The sequence below is a fragment of the Theropithecus gelada genome, chromosome 7b (assembly GCF_003255815.1).
Source record: "Theropithecus gelada isolate Dixy chromosome 7b, Tgel_1.0, whole genome shotgun sequence".
Classification (NCBI taxonomy): Eukaryota; Metazoa; Chordata; class Mammalia; order Primates; family Cercopithecidae; genus Theropithecus; species Theropithecus gelada.
Window position 1 is genome coordinate 64124805 of NC_037675.1, and position 22673 is coordinate 64147477.

General features: G+C 36.1%; 1 protein-coding gene across 2 annotated transcripts in view; it reads right to left on the bottom strand.

Moving 5' to 3' along the window:
- The window catches only part of KCNH5 (potassium voltage-gated channel subfamily H member 5), a 347163-nt gene that overhangs the window by 96496 nt on the left and 227994 nt on the right, over window positions 1-22673 (bottom strand). For both annotated transcript variants that reach the window (XM_025392372.1, XM_025392374.1), the window contains exon 9: window positions 6242-6494. In XM_025392372.1, the coding sequence (XP_025248157.1) occupies window positions 6242-6494 (253 nt within the window). The remainder of the gene's footprint in view (window positions 1-6241; window positions 6495-22673) is intronic.

Genomic DNA, 22673 nt, shown 5'->3' on the forward strand with positions numbered 1-22673 from the left:
CAGCTGTACTAGCTAATCTGTCTCACTCATAAGCCTTTACTGAGAACCTATTGAAGAGATCCTATCATAGATGACAGAGAGACAAAAAGGAACAAGAAATTTCAAGTGGTCACTGTGCAGTGGGAGTATTAACAGGGGAAGGATAAAAATAGTGGGTACTAAGAACCCTGTATAGGCATCCAAGTGGAAGCACAGAATAGAGGCATCTAACCCAGACTAGGGCAATAAGGGAAAAATAAAATAGAACAAGGAAGCAAGAGACAAAACACTAAAAAGGAGAGAAAAAGTATTCTAAAGGAGCAGAATATGCAAAAGCCTGCCAGGAAGAGGGAACTTTGTTAAACTCAGGAAATTTCCTGCAATTCTGTATGGTAAGAACAGAGTATGGATAGACAATGACACAAATCAGGCTGGAAAGCAGAGCAAAAGCTAGACCCAAATGGCCCCCTAGACCATACTCATAGTTACATTTTATCCTCAAGATACTGGAAATACTAATGAGGAGACGGACACAATTGTATCTTAGGAAGATTATTGTGGTGGCAGCATAACATAGAAATGGAGGTTGAAGCTGATGACAGATTTATTAACTCCTGACCTCAAGTGATTCGCCCACCTCGGCCTTCCAAAGTGCTAGGATTACAGGCAAGAGCCACCATGCCCAGCCTACAGTGAATTTTAAATAACTGATTGTACTTAAAATAGAATCTTAATTCAAGTGTGAAAGACTCTCTTTCTTATTCAATTGATTTAATTTTGTTATTCCTGTCCTCATTTATGCTCTTTTTCCCAATCCCATAACAATTTTCAATCCCTCCATCCAAACCATCCATAAACAAGCATAGCTCTCTTGAGAATTTGAAGTTACAATTAAAAGACTTAGATAGAGATTGTCTTAGTTTAATAACTCTAACCCTATGATTCTATGATAGATTCATGAGCAGGTAAGTCTAATGATTAAGATGGTAGTCCTGGCCCATGTGAACCCGGAAAATCTGAGACAGGTCTCGGTTAATTTAGAAAGTTTATTTTGCCAAGGTTGAGGATGCACCCGGGACACATCCTCAGGAGGTCCTGATGACATGTGCCCAACATGGTCGGGGCACAGCTTGGTTTTATACATTTTAGGGAGATATGAGACATCGATCAATATACGTAAAGAAGTACATTGGTTCGGTCTGGAAAGGCGGGGACAACTTGAAGCAAAGGCAGGAAGACCAGAAGCAGAGAGCAAGCTTTCAGGTCACAGATGGGTGACACACAAACGGTTGCATTCTTTTGAGTTTCTGATTAGCCTTTCCAAAGGAGGCAAATCAGATATGCATCTATCTCAGTAACTTTGAATAGAATGGGAGGCAGGTTTGCCCTAAGCAGTTTCCAGCATGAATTTTCCTTAGTGATCTTGGGGGCCCGAGATATTTTCCTTTCACACTCGGGACCAAAATTTTAAGAGCATTGACTGTGGTAAGGGATATTAAGAATAGGATTAAAAAATACCAAGGGGATAGAATAAATTAGTTTTGAAGGGTGATGGAGAAAGGGTTTGAAGTTGAATCTAAACTACCAAGATTGTTAAAACTCTATTTCATCCCAAAACCTGCAGGCTGAGGAACTCTAAAAGGGTATATTTTGAACCATAGATAAACAATGTTATAATCACCGCTTAAAATGTTTAAATCAAGACAAGTATGCATGTTTTTAAAAGTAAACAACTGATTTGCCCTTTATAAAAATATCTGAATTAAGTATTTTCATCATCATAATATATAGAACAAATCTACATGTTTCACAGTTCAGCATCTAAAAACCCAGAAGTGTGGGTGCAAAAGAAAATAATTTTCTGGAACTTGGGAAAAACCCTTTTAAGGATTTAAACTGTGAAGCACTTGACTTCTAACAGCAAGTGCACAGGAAGAAATTTAACTACAGCATAAAAGTCACATTCTCATAGATTCTCAAAATAATGAAATATTATTCATTTACATCTCATATTTTTTATTTTTGTAATAAAAATAAGGAGATTTCTGATTTTGAGCAGTGTAATTTATAAATTTTCTTTGATAATGCACACGTTTATAATTTTTTTTTTTTTTTGAGACAGAGTCTCACTCTGTTGCCCAGGCTGGAGTACAGTGGCATGATCTCAGCTCACAGCAACCTCAGTCTCCTGGGTTCAAGCAATTCTCATGCCTCAGCCTCCCAAATACCTGGGATTACAGGTATACACCACCAAACCCAGCTAATTTTTGTATTTTTCGTAGAGACAGGGTTTCACCGTGTTGGCCAGACTGGTCTCCAACTCCTGACCTCAAGTGACTCACCCACCTCGGCCTCCCAAAGTGCTAGGATTACAGCCAAGAGCCACCATGCCTGGCCTACAGTGTATTTTAAATAACTGATTCTACTTAAAATAAAATATTAATTCAAGTGCTAAAGACTCTCTTTCTTATTAAGTTGATTTAATTATGTTATTCCTATCCTCATTTATGCTTTTTCCTAACTCTATAACAATTTTCAATCCCTCTATCCAAACCATCCATAAACAAGCATAGCTCTCTTAAGAATTTGAAGTTACAATTAAAACACTTAAATAGAGATTGTCTTAGTTTAATAACTCCAGCCCTATGATTCTAACAATCAATGAACACAGATGAAAAAAGACAAAATGAAAATACAACAAAACAAATGTCTTAGGAGCAGAGTCTATTGTTAGCAGGGAAATGTCATTTTTATAACCTCAGAAAGGCACAATATACTTGTCAAGACATTGAGAATTAACCTGGCTATTTCAGCCATACCAACAAATCTGTTCACATTAAGTAATTATAGGGTAGGAACTAAAAAGGAATATGACATTAAAGAATATAAAATATTATGTATGCATCATGAACTCAATTTGGAATTCTTTGTGTTTTATAAAAAGTGGGAAGGTCAAAAAAAAAGGTGGAGGTGTAGGAACTGAAAGAACTTCAAATTGAAAAAAGACATGAACTGCAATTATATTCATACGCCCTATTTAGAAAAACATCTTGAAGCCATCCTCCAGTGTTAAAGGAGGTTATTTGTTGACTAAATTTTTTATCTTTCCATTAATTAGTTATGCTTCAGAACTTATTCATTAAACTCCTTAGCACTTTTGACACACTAAAGAATTATGTGCCTATCAAGAGACTGTTTAGTGGCAAGAATCCAAAAAGATGAAACTGCACCTGTTTTTGGATTCAGAGATTCTAATTAATTTTAAAATAACCTCCCTTCTCTACCTTTTAACTGGCAAATGAATCAGTGGAAGAGATAGCAAGGCCTTCTTATTTCTCCTATCAGACTAATTTAGGCAAGTTCCCATTTTTGTGAGGTGTCCTCAGATGTGAGGGATATAGAGATTTTGTTCCTCTCTGACCCTTGCAAGATTAAAGGCAAAAAGTATTAAACATGATGGCTTTTGGCATATTTCAATGCCAAAGGCCACAGTTGACAATTACTATATAACAATCATAAATAATCTGTACACCAAATAACACAGCAGCAAATGTTATATAGCATAAGCTACAAGAGATGCAAGGAGACATAGATAAAATGCATGAATAATAATAAGATATGTTAGATAATAAGATACGTTAACTTGCCACTCTCAGTACCAGGACAAATCAAAAAGATTTTAAAAATACATAAAGTTATAAAGACCGAATCAACTTAATAAAGCAGAACTTAAAGATATACACATATATCTTGCTATATATATGTGTGTGTGTGTATATATACACACACACACAACTTATATATACACACACATATATATCAGGGTGTGAAGGGATTATATATATTTAATACTATATATATTTAATATTTTATATACACATAATCCCTTCACACCCTGATAATTTTTGCAACTTTTCATTAAGCATGCAATTATTTCAAAATTAAACTATCAAAAATGAGAAGAAAGAGGAGGAGGAGGAGGAGAAGAAGAGGAAGAAAAGGAGAATCAGGAAAAAATAGTGCTGGTAAGTTACTATTTTCCTCCTCCTTTCTTAAAACATTATTAAAGCATTTTGTATGTTGAACAAACAAACAAAAACTCCTGATCTGATGGACTTTTGAAAGTACTAGTCTTTTTCAGAGCCTGTAGAAATAAGAAAGGTAGCCAGAGAGCTGTCTGTATAATTTGACTCATTAAGCACAAGATGTAAAAAGTCACTGAATTCCAAGATTTTTAAGGAGAGAGAACAAAAAGCACACACTCAAAATAATAAAATGTGACAGATATATGATGAAATGGGTCCAATACCCGGGGGTCCTGTGTTCATTTTTACTGTGTCATTGGGCAAAACAAGTTACCATTTTATTTTAAAATGAAAGGAAAATGCATTTTGTCGGTCTCACTGAGCAAATTGTCTCATTTTAGCAGATCCAGGCCACAGGCACTGTACTCAGGGTTTTCTCCAACCTTCTTTAAGAAAAGGAGTTACCCAAGTGAAGTTGTAATAAAGAAAACGGGACAAAGCAAATGATAATGATTCTACAGCTGAGGTAATTTATCATGAGGGTACTCATTTTCATGCAATACATTTGATATTTTTTTCCTAACCACCACTGACGTGGACATTCAGGAAAATAAAATATATTTGCTTTGGCCTTGTATTTTATCCTCTTCTTTAAGCAAACAAGAATGGCTGTAGTATAAATATGCTTCATTTTACCACAAAGGATTGTTCTGGTGAAATGTACAACTTTTTATGAAGGGTTATATATATCTCCTTTATACTCCAGTAAACAAAACAGAACAAGCACTAATGAGCATTAAACATACCCAGAATGTTGACTCTAAACTGTTGTATTTTCTTCTTGAAAAAAATAAAGATGGTTCCTAGAAGAAATCTAACTGTAATTCTAATATTATTTATATGCGGTTAAGGAAAAGCTTACAAACCTTGGTATTCAGTCATTTGCAATCCTGAGCCATTTTCTAGAACTCACAATTTTTACAGAACCTGTTTTCCTACAAAAGGTCATTTCTTTTCCATTCTCAATTCTATATTTTTCAAGTAATGGTGTTTTTGAAGTCAGTTTTTCATTATATTGTGGTGGATTTTGCTTTTGTAGTTTTTAAAGTCTATCAGTTAATCTTTTACTTTTGAGAATAAGTGGCATTCAAGCTATGGTAGGTTGACCTCGGTAGCTGAAAATCCAATGGTTTAAAAATTGAGCTCATTTTTCATGAGACACAAGCCATGAAAAATGTGATCAAAATGAAGTCGACATTCTGCAATTCTAACTTATTTTACCTGATAAAAAAAAAAAAACAAGAAATGATTCTCCTCTGACCTTATTATTACTTCCTTTTATATCTGTGCCTTTCAGGAACCTGCTGCAGATATTTGAGCAGAAAATGATCTAAAATGTCATTTGGCAATTTTTTTTTTTTTTTTTTTGCCAAGCTGTATATCCTACACTGTCCCCAAACACGCAACGTTTTTTTATTTTATCACTTACATATACTGTTACTGCCCTTTTATTGTTGTGGTTGTGGTTAGTACAACTATCTACTGAATTCTAAGTTCTAAAATGCTCTAAATTTTAAAATGAATTTATGATTAGCCAAATAATTTTTATGGCCTATTAATATAGATGGACAGAACCAGCTTTATAAACCTAAATTTAATTTACCTATACTGTGATCACTCTGCTATAAAAGGCCAGACTCATTAACCTCCTCCACACTTTCAGCTCACTACTTAGGTTGACTGTGATGAGGGAGAAAGTTTTGGGGTAAAATGATCTATATTCAAGCCTCCATTCATTTACTAATCGGGAAAGTCACTAAGCTTCTCTGGGCCTCCCTTGGCTCCTATCTAAAGAAAAGGGTTGAACTAGACAGGTTCTATTGCCCTTCTGAGACTAACACCCTACATCACTACCATGTCAATCATTCCACAAGCCATTTTCACACTTACTAGCACGGAGCTACAAGGCACGTTAGGCTGTGACCACCTTTAGTCTAAAAGGTACTGTCCTACTGTTGCCAAAGAAAGTTTAATCAAACTCAGCCCATTAGGCTGTGACTGATACTAATGTTCTCTGCTGAAATAGCATTATTAGTTTTCATTAAGATTCACATCTCATTAGTGACCCAATTTCCAAAGTTACCAAACAAAGGAAACTTCTCTTTAAAAATGTGAGAAGTAAAATATCTCAAACTGTTACTACGCATTTGCTACTACATTAGGAAAGTTCACAGTACCTAAAATAGCCACCACCTCATCATCCTGGATGACTTCCAAGGATCCCGACACCACAAAGCAGAGGGCATCCACACTTTCTCCAGCGTGGTAAATGAGGTCCCCAGGAGCACAGTGAATGGTTTGGAACTCTACTGCCAAGGCACGCAGACACCCATCGCTGGCCAATCGAAAAGCAGGATGTTCATTAAAAACCTTCCGGTTTAGATGAACACAGATATCAGCTCTCATGTCCTTGGGACAGATGGAGAGGACCTAAAGAAGGTGAGAGATGAATAAGTGAAAAGGAAAGAGAAAAGGGCCGCTTCAGAAAAAAAAAAATCATCCAACAAATATTTATTGACTATGACTATGTCTGCTACACACCCTGCTAGGTACTGGGAAGGCAAAGGGAACAAGACACAGCTCTGCTCTCAAGGAGGTAATAATCCACTGAGATGGACTGATGAGCATATGGACCATGACAATGCAGAACCATGTAGTAAATGCTTTGAGAAGAGTATAGCTCTCCCCTCAGAAAGAACACCTTGGCCAGGCAAGGTGGCTCACTCCTGTAATCCCAGCACTTTGGGAGGCCAAGGAGGGTGGATCACTTGAGCTCAGTAGTTTGAGACCAGCCTGGGCAACATGGGGAACCTTGTCTCTACAAAAAGACAAAAAAAATTAGCTGGCCGTGGTGGTGCATGCCTGTAGTTCCAGCTACTTGGGAGGCTGAAGTGAGAGAATCACCTTATCCCAAGAGACAGAGATTGCAGTGAGCCAAGATCGTGCCACTGCACTCCAGCCCTGAGCGACAGAGCAAGACCTTGCCTCAAAACAAAAACAAAACAATTTTGAGGTGGTCAGGAAGAGTCTCAGAAAAAAGTTAATATCATTTCATCAAAGAGTCAAGTAAAATAGGGCATGAACATTCATTTTAATCTAGCAGATGTTTCAGAATTTTTTTATAACTAACTCAAAATTCCACATTGGAGGTGGATTCATGCTAGACAGCTTTCAGAAAACAAAATCAACAAAAGCACCCTGGCAACTTGACATACTGGCACTGGCAGACTAACTCCACCCTTGATATATTTTCTTCACTCTGAAGGTTTTCCTTTTACAAATAAATTCATGTCCAGGGAGGGCCAAGGGTATTGACCAGCCTTCTGTAAGGCTTGGGTGGTTGGAAATGTCAGTGCTGGCAGGCTGGGCACGTTATTTTGTATGGCAGTCCTTGTTCATTCTGGTCTTTGACTTCTGAACACTGCTGCAGGCAGTAGAATTCAAGCTGTAGGCATCCTTTAAAAGAGGAAGCAAATGGCAGAAGTATGCTTATACAGCAAGGAGTAGAGAGCTTTTATTGGCTACAGCTTTCTGACAGGGTGATTAAAGACCCAGATTAAAATGGACATTATCATCATATTTAATCAGAACATCGTGGAGCAAGACGTGATTGCGGAAGTTAATACCACCCATTTTAAAGATGCAAGTGCAAACTCATTTAGAATGCTCTTCAAACCCCCTTTGTAAACTATTCCTTATAACCAGAAATGGTTTTCTTTGATCGGATTTCAATCCCTCAAAGCTGAAGCTAAATTGATTTACCCCATTAAGTAATACTGCATAATATTTTAATACATATGAAATCATTTTCTTTGCTCTACTAATTGCATTTTAAGCTTTAAAACATTTCCTAAGGCTTGAAAATGTCTGACTATTCCTTTTTTTCTTTTTCTTTTTTTTTTTTTTTTTGAGACAGAGTCTCACTCTGTCGCCAAGGCTGGAGTGCAGCGGCGGGATCTCCGCTCACTGCAAGCTCGCCCTCCTGGGTTCACGCCATTCTCCTGCCTCAGCCTCCCGAGTAGCTGGAACTACAGGCGCACGCCACCAAGCCCGGCTAATTTTTTTTGTATTTTTAGCAGAGACGGGGTTTCACCGTGTTAGCCAGGACTATTCCTTTTATTTGGGGGTCACTATCAATGAAAAATGGGTTGCTTCCCTGTAGAGAAGACAAGCCCATCATTAATGTAAAAACCATTAATTAAATTAGGCTTTCAGTATCTCTTCTCTTAACCTTTCTTAATACTGTACATACATTTCACATTAGTTAATCATCTCTGGGTTTTTTTCATACTCCCTGAAATTCCTATAGGCAGCAGCAATCTGCTCACCCACCTTTCTGAAAAATCTGATCTTTGAGGAAAGGAATGCCTAACACAGCTTTAAAAGTAATTGACACTGTTTTCACATCAGTTATTGTATATAACGAGGCAATGTTTTCTTTAACATATAAACTTTTAGTGACTTTGGACAATATATCAGTCATTCCACAGGCACTTCCTGAGCTTCCACAAGGGTCACATCACTATGCTAAATCCTCAGAACTAGAAGGACAAGTAAAACACTGTGTTTGCCTCAGGGGAGCTAACCAGAAAGTGTGGGAGGTGGGTGTGTAAAGGGACAACTGCAATACAATGAAAGAAGTGGAATGATAGGGGCGTGGTCAGAGTGACACAGAAGCATGTGCTGCCTGTGAGTCTTTACTTAGAGGCAGCAAAAAAGATCAGGCTCAAGAGGACGTCAGTCTGGGTTCAAAACTATCACAACCTTTGTAACCTGGAGCACCTTATTTAATTCCTCTAAACCTCATCTGTGAAATGGGAATAATGATAGTGCTTATATCTTAGGCTTATTGCAGAAATTAAATGACAGGGCATGAATTGAGCCTAGTATAGCCTGGCACAGAGCAAGGGCAGAGGAAATACTAGCTCTTACTATTACTACCGAACATCTGTCCTCCTACAGAGTTTATTGTTGCATAAACTCTCTACAAAAACAATTTGCTTTTTTCACTTTCCACTCCGTCTGAAGTCTTCATCTGGGCAGTTTGATAGGTTTCCAGACAGAATTAAGAAAATATTTCAGCACAAACCTGAAGATATTTTAAGCACTGATTAAGGTTAATATTTTTTTCCAAGTTGAAAATGAAATTAGCTCTAGAACAACAAAAAAATTTAAATACATACACATATACACAAACATTACACTGAATACCTTAATGGAAAAATAGACTGCTCTATTTCAATGCATTTACCATATAGGGCTTTCACTGTTTTCTATTCATTTTGGTAATAGTCATGTTATTTCCTTTTAATAATGTTTTTCAGGATTCATGTTGCAAATGAAATCTTCCAATATTTGCAATATTCTCTGTTTATTGGCATGTGAAAAGAGGATTTTATTACATTATGAGTATCTTTCCTTTTTTGTTTCACTTAACATATGACACTAATTGATTTATTATTTTCATTGATGGTATCTATTTACATCCAGATATCAAAAAGTGACAAGGTAAAACTAAATGCTAAAATAGATCAACCAAAGTCATGCCCACTGGCAAGCGCCTTCCTTCCCCAAGCTTAGATAGAGCATGTGTGTTACATGATGTTTTTGTCATCAAAATATAAATATCTTGTTATTTACTCTGGAAATGAAATGTTAATAACTGTCTTAGCCAAGGCAAAACTTGGTTTTAAGCGATGGAGTAAAATTATCATTCAAGACGACTCTCACACCTGGCCCACTGGTCTCAGTTTCCATGTATTCTGCCTTGAATATCAGATCCAATTTATTGTAGGTAGGTTTCCTAATGAGGATTTCATAGTTACAAACAATTAAAATTATATTTCAGAAGAAAATATTTAGGTTAAAAGTGACTTTTGTTTGTTATCAGAGTTGTTTCTCCCCTCTTTGCAACAAAATATTAATAAATTAAAGTAGACTCTTCATTAAGATGAGCAATAAATTTTCTTTGTAAGAGCTATGGTGCCAGAGGCTTGTGAACCAGAACAACTCCATCATGAATAGGTGCTGGGTGAAATGAGGCTGAAAGCTACTGGGCTGCATTTCCAGACAGTTAAGTCATTCTAAGTCACAGGATGAGATAGGAAGTCGGCACAAGATACAGGTCATAAAGACCTTGCTGATAAAACAGGTTGCAGTAAAGAAGCGGTCTACCAAAATCAAAATGGCCACGGAATGACCTCTGATTGTCCTCACTGCTACACTCCCATCAGCGCCATGACAGTTTACGAATGCCATGGCAATGTCAGAAAGATACCCAATATGGTCTAAAAAGGGGAGGCATGAATAATCCACCTCTTGTTTAGCATATCGTCAAGAAATAACCATAAAAATGGGCAACCCGCAGCCCTCGGGTCTGCTCTATGGAATAGCCATTCTTTTATTCCTTTACTTTCTTAATAAACTTGCTTTCACTTTGTACTGTGGACTTGACCTGAATTCTCTCCTGTGTGAGATCCAAGAACCCTCTCTTGGGGTCTGGATCGGGACCTCTTTCCTGTAACCTATTTCTGGCAACCACAGAAGGGACTATATTGCAGAAACCCTGACCCAACTGCTACCTTTGGGTAAGTGTTGGGGTCCTGTAACATATTTCTGGTGAACTACAGAAGGGATGATACTGAAGAAACCACCATCCCCCAAAGGAAACAGACCGCAGCACTGAATGGATGACTTTGGGTAAGTGGTGGGGTATGCAGATAAAGAATGAGATTGGGTTGCAGGCTTAACTTAGGGGAGCTAAGTCTCTCCTAAGACAGAGTGGGTTAGAGGCCCCTCTTAATAAAAAGCGATGAGGCTTGACTGACCTTGGGTTAGAGGCCCAACTTAGGAGGGCTAGAGTCCCTTCTAAGATTTAGGGGGTTAGAGGCCCCTCTCGGTAAAGTCCCTCTCAGCTAAGAACCGGTTTGGCACTATGGGATGCTAACTGCTAGTCTCTTTGGATTAATCTGCCTTGCACTCTTTGCTGATGGCTGTGGGTGACAGGGTTAGGCATGTACAGGATTGTGGGTTATAGGGGGGTTTTTCCTCCCTGAAAGGGGCAACTTAAGAGTTGACAGGATTGCTGGAAAAGATCCCTTTGCTACCGAGAAGCAGCTGCCTGAACTTTTCAGTGTTGCTGCAATGGGCGGGCCTTTCTCTGACCTCCCTGAACATTTCGCGTTCTCCACCCTGCCACAGGCAATGTTTTTCTGTCTCTCCTTTCCCTTTCTTATCATTTCTATTACTCAGGGTGACCATCTTGCCCAGAGACCACATGTTGAACTCCAAGTCAGAGGTTGGATTAGACTCTGCCAAAAAAAAAACCCATGAACCTAAACCCAGTAACCCAAGTAAGAAACTTAGAAACTGGCAAATGAAAAATCTTATAACTACTGTAGTAACCTTCTGTCTTTCCGTGTAGCTATATATGTGTTGTGTGTAATGTTTATATAAAAGAGCTCTAATTAATTGGCTGAAACAAAAATAAGCACTTAAATATTTTGAAAGCAAAATAAAAAACTGTAATGCCTTTTAGTTCATGTAACTTTAGTAATCTTTGCAAAATAAAAAGTTTTAAAAATTATTGATAAAATAAAAACATTTAGTCTAAATTATGCAGGTCAGATATTAAGTTTGCTAAATGCCTAAGTTTGCTAAGGTCATACACTGCTTCTTTAACTTTTAAAAATTGTTCCATTTACCTACCTTAAAGTCATTAGATTATAGATAAGACCTGGGGGCATCATATAGATAAGACCTTGGGGGCACCATGCCCCCAAGCTATACAAATTATAAAGAAAGAGATTTTATATAAAAAAAGATCTTGTCTCGTAAATTCTTGTCCTAAAGTAAAATGACTGGTTGTTTAAAAGGAGGGATGTTTAGAGCAAGTCAGAAAGTCCAAGAATGTCTCAGATGATCTATGTAAGTGAAAGGATTTGTGAAAGGGAATTTATGCAAAAAAATGTTGTGCAATTCAAAGATTGTTAGGCCTGCTAAATGCTTAGTAAAATGCCACTATAACTCTTACTGTACAACTTGCCTTCTTAAGTAAGGTAAGGCCTGGGGACATGTGGACTTAGTCACGACCCCTAGCTATGCTGGAGAGTTGGCTCTTATCTGCACTTCTGCCTGGTATATCTTAGGCTAGGCTCCACACCTAGTACATGATTAAAATTGCTTACCAACCAAGGTTTTCACCAAAAGTAAAAGTCACTAAAAGTTAACAACATAACATGTAATTGAGACTAGTGAAGATACAGTTTTACATGTAAGGTGTGTAAGGAAAGTAGAATGTACTCTTGGTAAAAGATTATAAGAAGGCCTGGGAATGTGGATTCTTTTTGCATAAAGGATTAAAGAATTGTTTTAAGTTAGATAGAATAAAGCTAAAGATTTAAACAGGTTGTGGAAGGTTTATAAAAAGTAATTGTAAAAGATTCTGTGTGTAAATATATTGGCTAAAGTTAAGGAGGTATAATTCAGTTTTTCGGTAAATTAGACATTGGAATAGAAGCACAACAGGTTTTTCTTAGAGCACTGATCTGCTGTTTTACAAAAAAATATAAAGGGTTATAAAAGGTTTATAAGAATCTAACCTTATGGTTAAACATTAAAATTGAGTAAATATGTCTATAAAGTTTTATTTAAAATTTCAGTTTAACATTAATAGTACATTATTATAAAGGTGAAATTTGGCTTTTTTGGTATAAAAATCATACAGGAAGCATTATCAAATGTGAAATGGTGTTTTGCTTTCTTTGGACTATATTTGCGTAAATATGTTACTGGTATATGTTCTAAAGTTATGGGAAACTCCTATAATTCTAATATGACTTAGTGTATGTTATTAATAAATATAATTATAATAATTCTAATTGTTATTGTAAAACTTTGCATGTCACAGAAGTAACCAAAGGTCCTTATCAATTGTGGCTTTAATAGTGACTGTCCTAAAACTTTTTATCATCCACAGTCAATTGCTGTCTTGTTTTAATCCTCTTTAGAAAGTGGTTTATAATCAACTATAGAACTCTAGCAGGTGTTCTTAAATGCAGGTTTCTAATAACTGGAAATTGTAACATTAGAATAGAGAAAATAACTTTCAGAACTCTCGTGAAGAGCTGGAATGTTCATGAATATCAAACAGAACAGGAGTTAACTGAATTAACTGAACTAATAGAAAACTTTTTAACTTTGCTTAAAACGTTGCTGATCCTTTGTTTTTTCAGAGTCAAGGAAACTTTTCTTTTGAGCTATTTATTTGTAGCAATTGAGAAAGGACACTGCTGTGAACAAAATGTGGAACATATTTGTTTCTCTCTACCTGATTTCTCCAGAATTTGGAAACTAGTTATGAGTATTCTTAACTTATGGCAATATAGTTATTTGCTTAAGTGCAGTAAGAATCTGTTTTCTTCTGTTACAGGACACAGCTGGAGAAACTGGTTATTTTACCAAGACTTTGGCTGGAATGGTGTGCTTTCCTTTAAGGAATCAAACTTGACTTGTAGAGCCAATAAAAGCCCTTTGGGGAACGAGCCTCATATCTTGCCTACACAGTCCCTGTACAGGGTTTCTGACCTATGGTAAGTAAAGAATGTCACTTTCTCACAGGTCCAGGAGCCCCAAGTTATCTTGGAACTTCAAAAGAAGAGGAATTTACCCAACTCATAGGTATTTGAGGGTACAAACCCATGGCAGGGTTTGGCTTTAAAAAACTCTTATATGAGATTCCTTATGAAACAGAGTTCCATCAAAGCCAATTAAGAAGCCTATGTGAAAAATAATTATTCTTGCTGAACTTTATACAAGTTATCAGGCCAAGTATAATAAAGCAAATCAGTCTTACCATAATTTGTCTTTAGTAAAAATGAGAAACTGGAGAGAGAAATAGTATTTTTCAAGAACTATGGTACACTTGTTATTAAATTCTAGTCTCATCAGTTGTTTTTAAGTTTGTATCTGCAATTTAGGCTAACCCCACTTATTCCTGTGAACCAACCAATGATCTCTGACTGCTGTTTAGAAGAAACAAGAGGGATGGGAAATATAAAAACCTGGATCAGTATTCTAATTCTGGGCATAGTACAATCAGCTAACAACCCCATATCAGCTTAGTTCCAACAGTTGCCTAGTTCATGAAAAGTCTTCTAATTTAGTTTACCTGGAATAACTTAATTTATTTTGTTTTGTTCTTGTGGAATATATTACTGTTACACTCTTTGTGTAGGAATAAGGAACAAGCTTACTGAATGTTTTCTTAAACTAAACACTTATCAATCTTCCAGATATCACCTCTTGTCAAAACTCAAGAGTTATAAATGGCCCTCACCATACTGATGCTTTCTAACTAAGTTCCTCTTTACCCCAATCACAAGAGACCCTAATAGTTAGGCAGGAATATCATCACCCCTATTAAGCCTGAAGACATTACAGAAGATGGATCTTCATCCCTCTGCAACCCTTATAATTAAGGGTTCTCTTACAAAATGGAGGTGGGAAATGTCAGAGGCATGTGAACCAGAACAACTCCATCTTGAATAGGAGCTGGGTAAAATGAGGCTGAAACCTACTAGGCTGCACTCCCAGACAGTTAAGCCATTCTAAGTCACAGGATAAGATAAGAGGTTGGCACAAGATACAGGTCATAAAGACCTTTCTGATAAAATAGGTTGCAGTAAAGAACCTGGCTAAATCCTACCAAAACCATGATGGCCACGAGAGTGACCTCTGGTCATCCTCACTGCTACACTCCCATCAGTGCCATGACAATTTACAAATGCGATGTCAACTTCAGGAAGTTACTCTATATATAAAAAGGGGAAGCATGAATAATCTGCCCCTTGTTTAGAATATCATCAAGAAATAAACATAAAAATGGGCAATCAGCAGCCCTCAGGGCTGCTCTGTCTATGAAGTAGCCATTTTTTTACTCCTTTACGTTCTTAATAAAGTTGCTTAATAAGTCGAAGTTTGTACTGTGGACTCGCCCTGAATTCTTTCTTGCATGGGATCCAAGAACCCTCTCTTGGGGTCTGAATCAGGACCCCTTTCCTGTAACATATTTCTGGCGACCACAGAAGGGACTATAGCGCAGAAACCCTGACCCAATGGCTATCTTTGGGTAAATGTTGGGGTCCTGTAACAATGGTAGTATGTAAGAAACCATTTTTCAGAATTCTACAAAACAACCCTGGGGAAAAAAATGCATGTCATGGTCTGAAAAAGAAAACCTTTTTGAATTATTTATGATATTCACTCAACCCAAAGTCAAGAGGTATCTTAGCAAGTATTCTCAACTCCAAAGATCTAACCTCAACATTGGGACTACAGAACTCTTAGTGAAACACAAATATTATCATGTCATCTCTGTTTTCTTAAAATATCTGATGGCTTGCTTCCCCACAAACTATAGCCAAAGTCCTAACCAAGCATACAGGGCTCTTTATGGTGGGATCCTGCTCTAATCTTACTACCATCCTCCAACCCTGCCTTCCAGTCACACCACCTTTTTCACCACTCTAAGCTTGCCATGTTTTCCCATGACTCTTTGCCTTCACACATGCTTTTCCTTTTTACTGGCATGTCCCATCTTCCCTTTGTCTGTCTAGTCATCACTGATTTATCTGTCAAAGCACAGATTATCCTTCTTTCTACCATGAATACAGTATAGACACAGCTGTCTCATAGAATTTAGTAATACATAGAAGAAAATGAGAGCAAGAGGTGTTGTAATTTGTTGTTGTTGTTTTTAAATAATAACCAGAAATAGTAGCACAGAATTATCAATAGATATTTCAAACTTGATTTCAACCATAAAATCATTCTTTACTTTTTTAATGAACACCTTAATTTATGCCCAACATATAAATTAGATGTAAGCAGAATTATGCTGAGAGCAGCTTTGCTGGAAAGGCAGACTCCCAGGCAGCATTGCTTAGGGCACATTCAGTCATTCATTCAGCTCATAGTTATTGAGCACCGGTTATGTGTTAGTTATGTGCCCAGTACTATGCAGGCCCTCCAGATCTATCCGCAAAAACTTTTATTGTGCCTGCTCCCCTGAAGCATCCAATTAGGCATGGTTTGAAAAGTCACTTTTCCTAGTTCACTGCCATTTTACAGATAAAGCAAATGTATCTCATAAAGGTTATGTGACTTCCTCAGGTCCTCTCAACAAATTACTAGCAAAACTCCAAACTCTTGAGTTCCAGCTATTAAGCTATGCTCCTTTGTGAAGCTCAACCAGGAAAAAAATATAATATCTGGTATCTTCTCATGTTTTCTGGTTCTCCGTACTAAAAAAAATAAAAATGTTGATTTTTGAAAATTATTTAAGGTCCAATTGATAAAATCTATAGTTTATTTATTAGGAAGCCATAAATGCCCCGCCACCGCCATAGAACAGCCTAAATTTCATTGCCACTTTATTTCCATCTTTAAGCACTTTTTAATTTCAGCTCCAACAAACGTATCACATACTTGAATATGTTGATAAAGACATAGGATTCACTGTTGTTTATATCCCATTACTACTCACCCAGAAGAAGACGTCTTATTTGAAACACAAGTTTTATTGTATACATGAAAAGGACCTGAACCAGAGGTTAGCATTTGATAAATGTTATTTCCTTGGGTCCCTTCCCTCAATCACTTTCATCCACTATTGTATCAATAATGTCACAAAACCTTAGAAGATAAGGGAGTCTAAATATAATAATTAACAGAGAAGGCAATAAATTAAACCAAAATCCTCTAAGGAAATGGTTGACTAGAAAGAGTCAAAGAAAGAAGCCTTTATTTTCTCATTCGTTCTTTGAATATACTTAAAATGCTTTTTAATATTCATTATATAAAATATGGAAAATAAGTCATAAAGAGGAAAAAACTCTTCCATTATTTACACTTATCTATGTGTAGATACCATTGTTATAAAACTTTAAACTCTACCATTTTATTTCTTGCTATAATGACTCATTATCACATTATAATCAATTCCTATGCTATGAAATACATATTTTAAAACCAAATTGCAATCCTTATACAATATCCCATCAAATATTCATGGCACAATTAATTTAACCATTACATTATAATTGGATATCAAGACTTCCAGTTTTCCCTTTCATAAATCAAGTTACAACAAATACCCTTGTACCTATTTCAGATTGTCTAAGCACAGATTTTTAGAAGTAAAATTAGTAGGTAAAATACAAAAACATCTTTAAGGCTCTTGCCAAACTGCTTCCTAGAAAAGGTATACCAAATTACACTCTAACCAACTGTGTATGAGAGTGTGTTACATGTTCTTAATAATCTCTGTCTTTAATCTTCAAATGCATTTGAAAGAGGAATAGCCAATTTCACCTGAAACAAAACTAGAATTGTATAGTGTAATGAGGCAGAATCTGGGAGAGCTTTAGTCTTAGTGAAGTTACTCTACTACTACTACCCTCTAGTTCAGTGTTCACAGATTCAACACTATTAATGAAGCTATAACATATTTCTAATGTGCAAATGGGGATAATGAGGATAATTTCACTTTAAGTGCCTGAAGGCAGTAAACTAAACAAGGCTTCCTCTTGAGGTCTCTTACTTCTCTAAGTTATTGTATTGATTATCTATAAAATCCTTCTTCAGGAATAATTCAGTATCAGCTATTTTTAATAATAATGAATAAGTCTAAATGATCCCCCTATTTTTAGGACAAAGGAATAAATGCATTCATGACATTTTGATAGACATTGAAGCTACCACCAAATCCCTCCTTCTTTTGACACAATTAAGTTATGCACTGTTAATTAATCTCTCTTTATGAATCTAATGGAGCTGGTATTATTAAGTCAGTGAAAGCCAGTGGAGGGAGTCAGGCAAGTGACATTTGCCCATAAAATATTTTTACAATCCTTCCTGGGAATGAGGAGCTCAGGTAGCTCCTCACAGGAATTTAATTGTCATTCATTTCTTGGGAAGAAAAGAAAGTTCACCTTTACATTTAAAGGAAATAAAAAGTATAACCAGGCAGTCATGCAGTCATGCCAAGCAAAAGGAAGTTGCTCTCTGGATGTCAATCTGACAATCTCTAGGGATGTCAAAACCTCCAAGGAATTAACCCAGGAACAATGTAGTGAATAAAACCAAACCAAATTAACTTCCATTATTTAAAAATAAAAGGTCATATTGAGCAATAAAAGACTGTGAAGGATTATAGGTTAAACTTCATTGGTTTCACTTTAGAGATAAATTTCCTGTGACTAGACTTCATACATAAATATGAGACCTAAAGTTTTTGTTTCAAAAACGTAGGGAACCAATTCTACCAGGTTTTTCACAATCTTAGTTTTGCAATAACAACAAACAGCAATTGTTACGATTTTTTAACTTGTTAGGCAGTAAATGTCTTGGGCCACTAACTTTCCAAAGACAGGACTTTGATGAAATTTAGAGTTTCTACTGTGCTTTGCTCTTAATCTCATGTCTTTACTGTCTTACGTGCAGATATTTGACTAAATAACAGTACTTTTACACACCTGTGAAAGTATTTTCTAAAATTGGAAATATACTTTTAAGTGTATTTACTGCCCAGAAAAAAAAACCAATATTTTTTTCTACTGGCCATGATTTGTTTAGTCCCCTATGACAAGTGATGTTCCCATCTTTAAAAGAATGAGTCGGTCAGGAGCTCGAGACCAGCCTGGCCAACATGGTGAAACCCTATCTCTACTAAAAATACAAAAATTAGTCAGGTGTGGTGGCAGGCGCCTGCAGTCCTAGCTACCCGGGAGGCTGAGGTAGGATAATCACCTGAACCTGGGAGGTGGAGGTTGCAGTGAACCAAATTCACGCCACTGTACTCCAGCCTGGGCAACAACACGAGACTCTATCCCAAAAAGAAAAAAAAGAAAAAGAAAAAAGAAAGAATGAGCCACCTCATACCAAGTGGGAGTGAACTGGCACCACTGCTTCGGAAAATTATCTGACTATATTGTAACAGTTGGACATGCATATATTCTGAGACCCAAGAATTTCACTTGTAGCTGTATATGCAACAGAAACGTCTATATATATGCAGCAAATCTTGTGAACTACAGTATGTATAGCAGCACTATTCATAATAGCTCCAAACTGAAAATTACTCAAAGATTCATTAACGTTGAAATAGATAAATATTAGTACATTGTGGCACAGTCATACAATGGACCGCTTTTCAGCAATGAGAATGAAAGAAGTAACAAGTATACATAGCATAAATCCATGGATCTCAACAACATAATGTTGACTGAAAAAGAGCTTGATACAAAAGAGTATACTCTACATTTATATAAAGTTCAAAAATGCAAAACTCATTTCTGGTGCTGAAGGTCAAGGTTTACATTATTCTTGAGGGCCAGAGTTGGTAAATTTCTGAAGAAGACATGGGAGATGGACTTCTGGGGTTCTGATAATAAGGTTTTAATATCCTGGCTATACATGTGTCCACTTTGTGAAATGTTATCACACTATTTATTTATGATATAATTTGTTCACTTTTCAGTATTGTGTAATATCTCAATTTTTAAAATTTACTTTAAAAAGTTTCATTTAAAAAGGAATATTTAAATATTCTCACCACACACACACAAAATGGATAACTGTATGAGGTAATAAATGTTAGTTTGATTGTAGTGATTGGTTCATTATATATACATATATCAAAACATCACACTGTATACCTAAAATATATGCAATTTTTGTTTGTAAATTATACCTTACTGGTGAAAAAAAGTTTACATTAAAAACAAAGTTACTTATTAAACAAACAGGTAGTATTTAAAGAGAAAAAATAAATACGTGAAACAGAATTAGTTGCCAAATAAATTATTTCTTAGAATAACTGTGATTTTGAAAGTTGATGTTTAAATCTACCAGTCTTCCAACAGAGACAGCAAAGTAAAGTAAGCTGTCTTCCCAAATTATTTATACAATTTAAGATATATACACACACACAAAACCCCAACTGTAGAAAGTAAAGGTAGTCAAAATAGGTCACAGAGTATTAAATGAAGCAAAGAATATATTGATTGGTTATATTTTTTATATTACATCTAAATCCAAAAAGATTTTGAGAGCTGATGATATAAAAGAATATATATATATATATATTCAGATACATACATACATATTCTTATATATCATATATGTGTATATTCATGTGTGTGTGTGCATATAGATTTTTAAAAATCAAGTATACATAAAATAACAGCTACAAAGTTATATTGAAAAGGTTGGGAAATTAAGTGTAAACAAGATAAATCAAAATATATTTCAGCAATTGAAGTCATATTGAAACATTTTTTCACAACACTAACACTTTCATAGGTTATAGATTTATATATGTATATCAATGTATGTATGTATACATGTATATATATCAGCGTGTATGTGTGAAAAAATATATATATCAGTGTATGTATGGGTAAAATGACTATGTACAATAAAATCAGAAATCTTTCAAAGAGCACAAGCTCTTCCTTTCACATTCTCAATATGCTGACATTTATCAAAGCAGACCCTCATCAATATGTTTTCATTGAGTAAAGCCTATTACATTATTACTTATAGTTGAAATAGGATAGCAATATTTGACTGAGCTTTCTGGTAAATTAAACTTTTCACTATAAGTAAAGTTTGCCTCAGGAATTTAGTCCTCTGGAACCACTGAAATAGATAAAAAAGTATAGGTATTTAAATATTTAGATGCACAAGTATGCTGCCTAGAATTTTCCATGGCAGTAATACATGCATAAATAATATATAAGAAACAACATACGCACCATAATAAATATAAAGGTTTGTTACATATGTATACATATGCCATGTTGGTGTGCTGCACCCATTAACTCGTCATTTACATTAGGTATATCTCCTAATGCTATCCCTCCCCACTCCCCCCACCCCATGACAGGCCCTGGTGTGTGATGTTCCCCTTCCTGTGTCCAAGTGATCTCATTGTTCAATTCCCACCTATGAGTGAGAACATGCAGTGTTTGGTTTTCTGTTCTTGCGACAGTTTGCTGAGAATGATGGTTTCCAGCTGCATCCATGTCCCTACGAAGGACACAAACTCATCCTTTTTTTAGGGCTGCATAGTATTCCATGGTGTATATGTGCCACATTTTCTTAATCCAGTCTGTCATTGATGGACATTTGGGTTGAGTCCAAGTCTTTGCTATTGTGAATAGTGCCACAATAAACATATGTGTGCATGTGTCTTTATAGCAGCGTGATTTATAATCCTTTGGAATATATACCCAGTAATGGGATGGCTGGGTCAAATGGTATTTCTAGTTCTAGATCCTCGAGGAATCACCACACTGTTTTCCACAATGGTTGAACTAGTTTATAGTTCCACCAACAGTGTAAAAGTGTTCCTCTTTCTCCACACCCTCTCCAGCACCTGTTGTTTCCTGATTTTTTAATGATTGCCATTCTAATTGGTGTGAGATGGTATCTCATTGTGATTTTGATTTGCATTTCTCTGTTGGCCAGTGATGATGAGCATTTTTTCATGTGTCTGTTGGCTGCATAAGTGTCTTCTTTTGAGAAGTGTCTTTCATATTCTTTGCCCACTTTTTGATGGGGTTGTTTTTTTCTTGTAAATCTGTTTGAGTTCTTTGTAGGTACTTTTTTTTTTTTTTTTTTTTTTTTTTGAGACGGAGTCTCGCTCTGTCGCCCAGGCTGGAGTGCAGCAGGGGTTTGTTGTGCAGATTATTTCATCAGCCAGTATTAAGCCTAACTAACTACCCATTAGTTATTTTTCCTGATCCTCTCCCTTTTCTCACCCTCCATATTCCACTAGGCCTCAGTGTGTGGTGTGCACCTCTATGTGTCCATGTGTTCTCGTCATTTAGCTCTCCCTTGTAAGTGAGAACATGCAGTATTTGGTTTTCTGTTTCTGCCTTAGTTTGCTCAGGACAATGGCTCTGAGCTCCATCTATGTCCTTGAAAAGGACATGATCTCATTCTTTTTTATGGTTGCATAGTATTTCATGGTGTATATGTACCACATTTTCTTTATTCAATCTATCATTGATGGGTATTTAGGTTAATTCCATGCCTTTGCTATTGTGAATAGTGACAGTGAACATATACATGCATGTGTCTTCATAATGGAATGATTTATACTCTTTGGGGTGTGTACCCAGTAATGGGATAACTGGGTCAAATTTATATTCTTTGGGGTATATACCCAGTAATGGGATTACTGGGTCAAATGATATTTCTGTTTTTAGGTCTTTGAGGAATTACCGCACTGTCTTCCATGATGGTTGAACTAATTTACACTCCCACCAACAGTGTATAAGAGTTCCTTTCTCTCCACAACCTCACCAGCATTTGTTATTTTTTGACTTTTTAATAACAACCATTCTGACTGCTGTGTGATGGTATCTTCTTAAATTTGCAAGAAAAAAAACCAAACAACCCCATAAAAAAGTGGGCAAAGGACATGAAAGACACTTTTCAAAAGATGACACATGCAGCCAACAATCATATAAAAAAAAAAAAAAAAAAGCTTATCTTAAATAAAGGGTACATGATAATGAATTTCTATAATTAAATATAGGG